Genomic DNA, 12,485 nt, shown 5'->3' with positions numbered 1-12,485 from the left:
TTACCTGAAGCATAATAGATTCTGCTCCAACCTTTTACCTTTACTCTGTATGTATCTCCCTGCTTTAAGTATGTTTCCTGTAAACAACATATTGTAGGGTTCTGACTTTTGATACAGTCTGCTATCTGTCTCCGTTTGATGGGAGAGTTCATCACATTCACATTTACAGTTAAAATTACTAATTCTGTATTTCCTGCCATCATATTATCCCCAGATTATGCTTTTTTCCCTTGACCCCCCCCTGAAACCCTTCCCCATTATTTAATTTATAGACTTCACTTGTGATGCGCAGCCCTCCCTTTTTAGTATCCCTCCCCCCTCCTTCCAAGTCCCTTCCCTTTTCTTGTACCCTTCCCTTATTCTTCTTTTCCTTTTCCCTTTTCCTCTCCCCCCTTTTAATGAGGTGAGAGAGAATTCTCTGAAAAACAAATATGTCAATTATTTACTCTTTGAGCCTACTCTGATGAGAGTAAGATTCACACAATGTTTCTCCCCCTCTCTAAATTCCCTCAGATGTGGTAGATTTTCTATGTCTCTTCCTGGGATGTAGTTTCCCTCTTTTTATCACTCCTTCCCCTTTTTCTGAGACTACCCCCTTCCCACTCTCCCTTTTTTTTATATCAGTAAAATCAAATTATCCATGCGGACTTTCTGTATATCCACAACAAAGATACAGTTCTCAAAAGTTCTTTTTACCTTTTTCTGTTTCTCTTCAGGGAAGACTGTAAAAATTTAAAAAATATGCAAACTATTTTGTAAACTTAAAGCACTATATAAACTTGGCTAGCATCACTATTGGTCAACTAAGTGGATCAGTGGATAGAGTGCTACACTTAGACTCAAGAATCGTCCTGACTCCAAATTACACACTTACTAGTTGTGTGACACTGAAGAAGTCATTTAACCTACTGACCTTAGTTCTCTCATCTGTAAAATGAGCTGGAGAATGAAATGGCAAACCATACCAGTATCTTGGCTAAAACTAAACCACAAAAAACATTACTATTATTATTTGTTCTGAGTCAAATGGTTTGGGTTTTTTTTTTTTTGTTAATGGTGGTAGTAGTGTTGTTTTTGTTCTGCAATCAATGATAAACCAATTGAGGAAAAAAGGCAGTTCTCTCATTTCATTTCTGACCAGAAGTAGACCATCCAAATTTTGATTAATTGCTTTTTTTTCCTTCTATTTTTTATTCACTGTTACAAGAGGTGGTTTCTCTGTAAAGTTTCTTCATGTACTTGCAATGCCTTGAATCACTTGAGTCTCAATGCAAGCTTTCCATCAATTTACTTTCATTTTCCACTACTTTTCATCAGTTTTTAAAGAGATACTGTTTATAATCTTCCACCATCCTACTCTCCATAATGTTTACATTCAAAACAAGTACTATCTTTGGCTGAACTCTTTCTCTTTCTGGCATGATCTGAAGACCAAAGCAATTTCAGAGCTCCTTTGGCCTCGAGATTATGACAATTATTTTACATTAGTTAAATATGTACAGGAAGTGGTGATTTAAGATACATATTTCTGCTTTTTTAAATGGTCATTTTTCAACAATGACAGTTGTTTTTAAAGTCATTTTCCATTGTAGATATTCTCTTCATCTTTAGATTTTCAACTCAATGTTGATACTGATCTTTGCTCTAACTAATGGATGGTCTCACTATATAGAAACAAATGATTCCAATGTTCCCATGGATTTACTTACCATTTTCATGCTAACAGTTTTCAAATCTACTGAACTAACTTAACCTCTCTGCTGAGCTCCAATCTTACATCTCCACCTAACTGCTTTTCAAACTCAAAGCAGACATCTTAAACTCAGTATGTCCAAAACACAACTCATTATCTTCCTCTCAAACCTTTTTCTTATGTCATGAAATTTGATAAACCATTGATTATATCAGCTACTGTTTAAAAAAAATAAAATTTTCATAATCTGGATGTCAGAACATGAATTATACTTGAATTAATTACACATGAATTAAAAGAAAGATTTTTTTTAAATGGGTGTGAAAACTGCTAGGTCACTTTATCAGCCCTGCTGACCATAGATTGTGCTATTATGAAATACACTAAGAAATTACAAAATCCAGGCTTGCCTACATTTAAAAGGGAAGTTTCACCTAAAATTATTTGGCTGTCACTTTTGAAAATTGCAAAAATATTGATTAAATTATTAGGGTCTAATTCCAATAGGCTTGTGATGGAGAGAGGCAACTGCACGTAGAGAGAGTAAGATGGGGACTGAGTGTGGATCACAACATAATATTTTCATTGTTTTGTTGTTTACTTGCTTTTTGTTTTCCTTCTCATTTTTTTCACTTTTCAATCTGATTTTTCTTGTGCAGCATGATAAATGTGAAAACGTGTAGATGAACTATACATGTTTAATACACTGGATTACTTGTGGTCCACAGGAAGGAACTTGAGGAAGGGAGGGAGAACAATTGGGAACACAAGATTTTGCAAGGGTTAAGGTTGAAAAACATTTCTGCAGGTATTTTGAAAATGAAAAGCTATTATTTTTAAAAATTATTAGGGTCTACTTTTAGCATTGTTTCAGTTGGAATTTATTTGTGCCAATTAGAAATTTATTTTATTTATGGTGTTTTGGGGATTTATTTGTGATACTTAAAGACAGACATTTTACACCATCTAAATTCCAATTTATTTTTATTTTAAGGATTTATTTTATTTTAAGGGTTGACTAAGAGATCTGCCAGTTTAAAAGTTTCCAATTTACTAATTTCCAATTTAACAAATTTCTAAATTTCTAATTTACTTCATCAAAGTTTAATGATTATCTTTTTATATTAGGACAAATTTTAAATGGTTTCTGAGAAAGAGAAATACTTTTAGAAATGAATATTTAAATAAAAATCTTTATGTAATTTTTAGATCTGATAAACATTGTCAGTGAATTAATTACAATAACTTGATGAGACTGATAGCTAGTGTTCCCAGTCTTACTGTGATTAGAGAGACTTCACTGTTTGAGGTGAAACTTTTTCTGGAGACCTGAATATTCTTTTTGAGTCTCAATATTAGTTTTATTCATTTAATCTCAAATGAACACACGAAGAAAAATGTCATCAGTTAGCAGCTCAATGGGTGTAATATCTGAGATCTAAGGCTAGTGAGTATCTGTCTCTGGGAATAAGGATGAGAAGGGGTAGAGAGAAATGAAGAATACCTTGGGATGGCTATGGTTGGAAATCTCAATTCATTTTCTCATTCAAGAAATCCGCTCACCTGGCTCCATATACTAAACTACTTATTTATATTGATATAGGCCTTTAAAAACAATATTGATATGTTAATCTCTCTAAGGCAAGATAAATTGTAAATTTTTTTTATGATGAATGTCTGTTACCGAGATTATAGTCAATATATGTTATCTAGGATATGTGATTCTTAATAACCAAATCTATTCAAAGCTGTGATTACTAAAACTTGCTATTTGAGACTGTATAGGACTGTAACTGATATTATCCTGAGTCTGACATCCAATATGATCACCAAGGAGTGTTATTAAGTCATGATGTATGATGTCAGGAACCATATGAGGTTAATACCCATGAATTGCAGATGAAATTCTAATAGAAAAGACTGAGAGGATGAATCTTGGTGTGGATTGAGGTAGAATTCTCCTGACTCAAATTCTCCAGAATGATATTTCCTCTTGAATGGAAAACATCCCATCTAGCTGACTTTAAACCTGGTTCAATGCTATTTGCTATTATATGACTCTGTCCTGGAATTGACATCAAGGTAGGGGTGCATTGTATAGCTATGCCCCTCTTCTTTTATGGCAAATTTCTATTATCATGTTTGGTGATCAGTATAAATATAATAATAAACATAATCTTTTAGGCTAATACTGAAGCACATCTCACTATAATGAAATACGGTTATAAAATTTGAGTTATTTGGTCTAGAATTTTAGTCCTTTCTATATTCTGAATTAGGTAAATAAGTATTTAGCCTTGTCCTCTTTTACTAGTTATATTTTTCCATGTAAGATAAGGCCCTTTAATTTCTCACAATGGTATGGCCATAATTAGGCAAGAATGTAACAATGTGAAACCAGGTTAATTATCATAACTCTCAATTCTGTGATAACAATAAAGAATAAAAATTAAAAATGCTTTATTATAAATAACTTATATGTACTATTCTTAAATTATATATTTATATATTTCTTTCCCAAAATCTTTTGTTATAATTATAGTTAATATGCAGCTTTTGAGAGAATTTGTTAAAATTCTTTTTTAAAAAAAGTATCCTGTTATCAGTTTCTTAGTTTCTGAACAATGACAAATATATAAACTGGATTCTAATTATCAGTTTGTGTGAAAATTGGATGAGGATTTAGTTTCCACAGAGTTATAAAAACTTAACTGGAAAATTACAGAAAGGCAGCTAGGTGGCGCAGTGGATAAAGCACTAGCCCTGAATTCAGGAGGACGGGAGTTCAAATCTGATCTCAGACACTTAACATTTCCTAGCTGTGTGACCCTGGGCAAGTCACTTAACCCCAGCCTCAGGGGAAAAAAAAAAAAAGAAAATTACAGAAAAATGAAACTTAAATTAGAAAATTGAAATTTAAGAAATAGGAGTCTAGGAGTCAAAACAAGAAATGGGGTGGGGATTTTAGATATGAAAAGGAACCTTCTGAACTCCATCTCCTTTTCTCCTTCCCCAGTTCCTACAGGTGTTATATTCTACTCTAAGAATGTAAACTCCTTAAGGGCAGGAGCTGGCTTTCTTTCTTCTTATATTTGTATTTCCAGGGTTTGGTTTTAGTACAGGATGTGATCAAGGGTGGAAAATAAGAATAGGAAATACTAAGGAGATGCAAGGAAAGGTAGAGATTCACACTTCTGTATCACCCAATTAATGGGGAATAAGAGGAGAGAAATAAAAGACTGCCTCAGTGATTTCCTAAAATGTATCTATTAGCCTACATATCTACTCTTGCAAGAATGTAAAATAAAATCCTTCCAAGATTTATCAGTGAATCAGTGAAATTCTTGGAAAGAATTTTGTTTCTTAGATACATCAACATGATAATTGGCTAACCTAAAAAATGTAAATTCTCTGGTCTAAAAGGTTCGAAATTTGATTTTCTAGTATTAGAGACATAAGGTCTGAACTGACTCCTACTAATTGACCTGGTAATTGGCAAAGGCAATTAAAAATTATGTTAAGACCCAACTGTAAGAGATTTTTAGCAAAGAAGGAAATCTCTGCAAGTGATCTGAACTAGAGAAGCCAGTCAGCCAGAAACTGCTCTGAAACTACACCCACATCAGAAGGCAGCATCAGATAAGAGTCAGCAGAACCAGACAGCTATATGAGATGAGACTACTGAGCCTTATGTGTACATTTTTTAAAAACTTTTTACTTTTTATCCCTTTTATCAGTAAGATCTACTTACTAAAGGGGAATGCCCCTTTTGACTTTATCAATGCATAACATGGATCAAACTCTTTCCTTTTCCCCTCATAATCTCCATAATTAGAATCTTTGATGAAGCATCTGTCCTATCAGTTAGTGATTCATTGAAATTTTATATCTCAATAGAATCAATGGGGGAATGAGAGAAATGATTATTTGTCTTATATTAATAACTGACTATTGAAATAGTTTTTTTTATTTCCTTCATTCAGAAATAAACCTCAGTAATGTTATATAGCCAGTGATGTTATCTCCTCCTTTAGATTGTAAAGACATTGAGAGCAGGAACTGTCATGTGTCCTTTTTTGGTACCCCCAGTACTTAGCATAGTACCTGACACATAGTAAATGCTTAATAAGTTTCTTAAATTGAATTGACACAGTTGCTTAATAGCTGTGTAACCCTACACAAGTCACTTAATCTTTGTTTGCCTTAATATACTAAAGAAGAAAATAGCAAACCACTCCAATATCTTTGCCAAGAAAACCCCATGGGCAGTCTGGCCTGTGGGTTCCCAGGGTCATGAAGTCAGATACAATCAAACAAGAAAGAGGTGCAGTTGATCAGAATGATGGACCTGGAAGAACTGAGTTCAAATTTGTCCTAATACAATTAACAGGTGATATAACTCTGGGGCAGTCAATTAACCTCTACCTGACTCAGTTTCTTCATCTGTAAAATATGGATAATGATGATGATAACAGCAACTCTCTCTCCTAGAATTGTTCTGAGAATAAAATGATATAATATTCATAAAATACTTTATATATCTTAAAGCGCTCTGTAAATGTTAGCTGTTATTCAACTCAATTACACAAAAGTTAAGCTTCTATTAAGCACAAGATACCATTACATGCTAGGGACACACACAAAGACAAAAAAAGTAGTCCTCGACTTCAAGAGGCTCATAGTATACTGAAGGATGGGTCATGTACCCGAGTGAAATTCAAAGTCAATGTGCACAGGTGTGAAGGGAGCAGATAACAAGCCAGTCTAACTAGAATGAAGAATGCATGAAAGGTGTCATAGCAACAGATCAATCAGCAAATAATGGTTAAGTCCCCATGGTGTGCAGCTACCATGATTAGGGCTGAAGGTATGAAGAGCAGCCCTCTCTGATCTTGAGGTGCTCACGGGCCAAGCTGCACACTACATGCCAGAGACAACATGTGGCCTTCTGGGCAGACAGGCAGTGACACTATTAGGTCTTTGTTTCAGGAACATTTACTTAGCAACTGGGAAGTGAAGACTGAAGGTAGGAAAAGAGAAATGCAAGAAAGTCCTATTAGGAGGGCAATACAATTGTCCAAATAAGAAGTGATGAAGGCCCACAACCAAAAAGAGAGATTCTCAGGTAGGAAGAGGATGAATGCAAGCAATGTTGTGTAGAGAGAATTGTCCTAACTCGGGGACAGAAAAGCTGAGAAGGAAAAAGAGAAGAATAAATCAGATTATGAACATGAACACAAAAAGAGAAATTGGGAATAAGAAGGAGTTTGAAAGAAATATTTCCCTTTTGGACAAGTGGAATTTGATATGTGGATGGACTTATAATGGAAAAGTCCAATAGGTATTTGGTCATGTGGGACTGAATCCAGAAAAGTTTAGAACTGTACATGTAGATTTGAGAGTCTACTGCACAGATATCCCTGAAGTCACTGGAGCTGATGAGATTACCAAGAGAGGCAATTTAGGGAAAGAAGAGAATAGGGTTCAGGAAGAAGCACTAACAATACCTACACTGAGGCAGGCAGAAGGACTACAAAGAAAACTTAGGAGAAAGTCAATCAGAATAGAATTGCCATGCAAGGAGGATCCAATTAACATTCCATAACACGAATCTAGCCAAAAATAGGCAGGGTGAATGTACAACTACCTCCAGGAGAATACAGATTCATCGAAATAGGAACATAAGAGGTAGAACAATGGGAGCAACTCAGAGTTGGAGGCTTGGTAAAGTGTAACTGGGATTAAGACAAAGTGATAAGGAATTTAAGAATAGCTAATCATCCAAAAGGTAAAACAAAGAAAATTAAGGAAATGAGATAGACATAAAAGACCAAAAAGAGAAAGGGGGGGGTATATATTATCTTTGGGCACAGGAAGAAACCAAACTTAGTGACTACTCTGTTATCCTGTTTACAGAGAATTTGTTAAGAAAGTCTTTCTTTTGCCTTTTGTTTTCATTTAGTGATAAACATCTACAGTGATAGTTTTTTGGACCACATATTAATTCCAGAGTCATTAGACACTGTTCTTAACATCCTGTTTTCTTTTTTACCATCCCAACACCATCATTAACGAAGTGAAAAATGGGGTGTACAAGACTGTCTCTAGGGTCTCTGTTTCCTTAGCTGTCATAGCTAAAGAACACTTCACCTAGAGCATGGCCTACTGGTGACGGGCTTCTCCACTCTTGGCTTCCCTTAGGAGGCTCAGTCTGTTGCCAACTCAAAGCATTTCCATCTTGACAGAACTTGTCAGAATACATCTAAAAGAGTCTGAAATCACCCTTCATACCATAAGAAGTCATCAGAGTGAGATTTATATAGCATGGATAAAGGTAAAAAAAAATTCACCAATGTTTATAGCAAACAGAGTATAGAATAAATGTAGAGAGAAAAATTCTATATCCAATAAAGCAAAAACAATCTCCAACTACATGTTCTTCAGATCTGGACAGAAAATGCTTTGTTCTTTAAAAAAAAAAAAAAAAAAAAAAAGGGAGGGGAGAGGGTAAAATCAACATGATTAAATATTATTAATACAAAAATTATCACTAATGATTTCTTTTCCATGTTGCCCTGTCAGATCAAAAGAAAATAAGGGTCAATCTGATAAACCAAATGTTCAAGTTAAATCCCTCTGAAAATATATATGCTGGTACTTAAGGCCAAATTAAAGCCTACCTTCTTCTTCACTAGTCTCTTCACTCTCAGGCTTAGGCTGTGGCCACTGAAAACTTGGCATAAAGGCACCTTCATATAACTTCACCAGGTCAATTAAGGGCAATTCAGCTGGAAGAAATTAAGAAACAAATTGTTGTCATACTAAATTTTTTTTTCATGAAGAGCATTTTTACTTAGCACAAATAATATGTTAATAAGAATTAATCAAATCAGTGAGAAGACCCAACATATTCATAGGCAAAATCAGAGGAAAAAGAAAAAAAAAGAAGAAAGAAAAAAACAACAACCAAGAAACACTATTATTGTCAACTGAGATCAAATCAGAAAATATTTGCAAATTTGCAAATCAGAAAATTTGAAAAATCAGAAAAGTACTTTGCACAATGCCTTAAACACAGAAAGTACTTAATGCTTCTTCCTTTCCCTTTTCCCCTACTTTTGCAATTAAATTAGAGAGTTAAGCATTTATATGCTAAATTTAATTAATTTGGTTGTCTGCTGTCCAGCACTATAATTACAAATAATACCGAATATGAACCTGGAATAAAATAAGAGTAACAATAAAATTGAAAAACTAAAACATAAAAGTTTATATAGAAGTAACATGAATATGGCTAAAAAAAAAATCTGTATTTATCATATTATGGCTATTCTGTTTACTATTATGTATTGTTGCTCAGCGGTTTTTCAGTCATGTCGTCACTCTTTTGTGATCCATTTGGGGTTTTCTTGCCAGAGATATCTGAACAGCTTGCCATTTCTTTTTCCAGCTCATTTGGCAGATGAGGAAATTGAAGCAAACAGGATAAAGTAACATAGCCACAATCACACAACTAGTAAGTATCTGAGGCTAAATTTGAACTTAGGAAGATGAAACTTCTTGATTCCAAACCCAGGGGTCTATCTATTGCACCAACTAGCTACCCCAATTATTATAGGTACTTGTTTCAAAAATGTTAAATACATATTTTATAAAAGTACTAAAAGATAGTCAATTCAAAATGTACTACTTACATCAATAAAGAAATGTGAACAACCAAAATGAAACTTAGAGAGATTTTATTTTTTAAAACAGCTAGTCTGTAAAATCATTCAAGGTTAAATAATAAATGGTCATCAAATAAAAGTACTATGTAAATGTAGGAAAAAGCCAACAGAAAACATCTAAATAGAAGAAAGAACACTTATAGATAGGATTTATAAGTTAAACTAAGTAAAACTAAGATATGAAATTCTAATGTACCTTCTTTGGCTAAATTAGAGAGTTCTGTTTGATGGTCTATATGTCCTTCATTTGCCTCTTGCTCTTCAATTGTCTCCTCTTCATCTTCCACTAAAACAAATAAGAGCAGAAAAAAAAGCCAATGTTAAAATGACCACCTCAGAACACTTTCCAATTACATATACAAAATGCAATAAAATACTGTTTGGATTGAAGGAAATTTCTACCTAAAGCATCAAGTAACTACTCAAATTAAAATAAGTTTATTTTTAAGAAATTTAATTAAATTACAAGAAATTAAAATAAGGATTCTTATAATTATAAAGCAAATATTTTTAACACAAACATCACTGACTGCAATTTCCAAGTCAACTTAAGAACTAATACCCAATTCAACTCAATTCAATATTTATTATGCCTCTATTGTGCAAGCTATTGTAAGCAACAGAAACACAAAGACAAAAATGAAACAGTCCCTTCCCTCAAGAAGCTTCTATGTACACAGATAAGTAAATACAGGCTATACAAAAAAGGAAAAATAAAAACCCTAACAAAGAGGAAACAAATAAAGGAAGGATTCCTGAAGGAGGCGGCATCTAAGCTGAACTCTATTGAACCAGAACTCCAAAAGGCCTACTAAGAAGAGAGGACATTCCAGGCCTGCCCAGCAGGCTGCACAAAGGAATAGGGGGTGAAAGGGAAATTGTGGGAGGGCGTAAGGCTTGGAGAACATATTTTAGATATGCTAATGAAAGAATATGTTAACTTCTCTGATACAAAGTTCCCTGAGAGTTCACTGTCTCTCTCTTATCTCTGCATCTCCAAAACCTACAGTAGTATCCTTAATGGATAATTTTAAAATGTTTGTGGATTGAATGATACCAAGTCTATGATTCTATAATTTACCCTGAAGTGAATAGAACCTAACATCTGAGTAAGGAAGTTCTGGATTCAAGTCTCACTTCAGCCACATGTTGGCTATGTGCTAACATAGCCAAGTCATTAAACTGCTCAGTGCCCCCCAGACAACTTCTCTAGAATCTCAGTTGCAATCAGTTGATAAAACACTTAAGTGAATCCTAAATGCTGAGCATTCTGCTATGCACTGGACACCAAAAAAAGGTTTCTCCTTTTGAGAAATCCACAGTCTAACGGGGAAGACAAGTACATAAACAAGTCTTATGCACGATGAATAGGAAATAGCTACCAGAGAGAAAGGCACTGGCATTAAGAGGGGTGGGGAAGTCCTCCTCTAAAAGATGGGGTTTTAGTTGGGACTTCAAGAAAACCAAGGAGGTCAGTCATTGGAGTGGAGAAGGAAAAGTATTCCAGGCATCGGGGAAACCAGAGAAAATGCCTGGAGCTGAAAAACAAAGAGTCTTGCTGTGGAACAGACAGGAGGCCAGAGTCACTAGATGAAAGAGAATATATGAGGAGACTACAGTGTAGGAAGCCCAGAAAGGGGAGAAGATGGTTGGTAAATTGTGTTTATAGTTGCTCCTGGAGGGAATAGAGAGCCACTGGAGTTTGGGGAGAGGGGAAAAAGTGACATGATCCAACCTAAGTTTTAGCAAAATCACTTTGGGGGAGATGGAGAAGGGATCAGAATAGGGAGAGAGCTGAGGCAGGCAGATCCACCAAGAGAATACTGGCAAGAAGTGATGGCTGCCAGCACCAGCGGGACAGCAATACTGCCAGAGAGAAGGGGCTGTACTGGGGAGATGTTGCCGAGGTGAGAGGAGCAAGCCACAGCCATCGCCTAGAGCTCAGGAAGTCTGACGATGTCCTGGGGACTTACCTCCAGCTTTGGATACACTTACCTTAAGTACTCTGCTGGGCATCCATTTTGAGAGGTCTAAAAGGTAGCTGGTATTGTGAGGTTAGGGCTAGATAAGATCTGAGAATCATCAGCACAGAGACAGTAATTAAACCCACAGGACCTATTGAGGTCACCGGGAACAGAGGAGAGGACATGATCTGGAGGAGGACCCAGTAAAGGAGAGAAAGGAGAGAACTAGGAGACAGAGCATACTGAAAACCCAGAGAAGAGGGGATCAGGGAGAAGAGGGCGATTGACCAATGTCAAAGATTACAAGAGCCAGAGAGCATAACCACTGAATAAGAGACTACTGGTGAAACTGGAGAAAGCCATTTGGGTATATTGATGCATCGTAAGGATCAAAGCGAGTGAGAGAAGAGAAGGTGGAGGCTCCTGCAATAAGTTTAGTTACAAAGGGCAGAAGAGATAAAGGGCTGAGAGAATTAAGTGAGTTTTTTCAGAATGGGGAAAACATGGACATATTTAAGAATGGGGAGCACTGAAGTAGAGATATCTCTTGGAAGAAAACAAGATGGAATGGAATCACTTTAAAAAGTAGCAGGGTTGGGGCAGCACAATGAACAGAGCACCAGCCCTGAAGTCAGGAGGACCTGAGTTCAAATCTTGTTTCAGACACAACACTCCTAGCTGTGTGACCTTAGGCAAGTCACTTAACCTCAATTGCTTCAGCAAAAAAAAAAGAAAAAAAAAAAAAAAAGGGACAGGGTTAGGTTGGCTCAGGAGGAAGGTCACTTCAACCTGTGAGGAGCTGAATCACAAAACAGAGGAGAGATATGGCAACAGCTGAGGAAACCACATAGATTGTTGGAGGAAAGGAGAGACAGATATCTGTAAGCAAAAGAAGTGGCTAGTGAATAGAGACTGGAAGATAAGTAAGGGATGGGAAAAACAAGCGGAGGCAATGGGTTAGAGGCAAAAAGAGTTTGGAAGTGGGAAAGAGAGTAAGAGACACAGTCCGTATGTTTTCTTGACTCCATCTCTGCTTCCATCAGCAGTACCGATGCGAAAACCAATGCCGTGGATGGTGGGAGTAGCCTGAGGCTGACTTGG

General features: G+C 35.7%; 1 protein-coding gene across 1 annotated transcript in view; it reads right to left on the bottom strand.

Moving 5' to 3' along the window:
* The window catches only part of EP400 (E1A binding protein p400), a 139,620-nt gene that overhangs the window by 64,060 nt on the left and 63,075 nt on the right, over positions 1–12,485 (bottom strand). The window contains 2 exon segments of the mRNA XM_074299919.1: positions 8,374–8,481; positions 9,617–9,706. Coding sequence (XP_074156020.1) covers positions 8,374–8,481; positions 9,617–9,706 — 198 coding nt within the window.

The sequence above is a fragment of the Sminthopsis crassicaudata genome, chromosome 1, assembly GCF_048593235.1.
Source record: "Sminthopsis crassicaudata isolate SCR6 chromosome 1, ASM4859323v1, whole genome shotgun sequence".
Lineage (NCBI taxonomy): Eukaryota > Metazoa > Chordata > Mammalia > Dasyuromorphia > Dasyuridae > Sminthopsis > Sminthopsis crassicaudata.
This window is presented reverse-complemented; position numbering and strand designations above follow the sequence as displayed.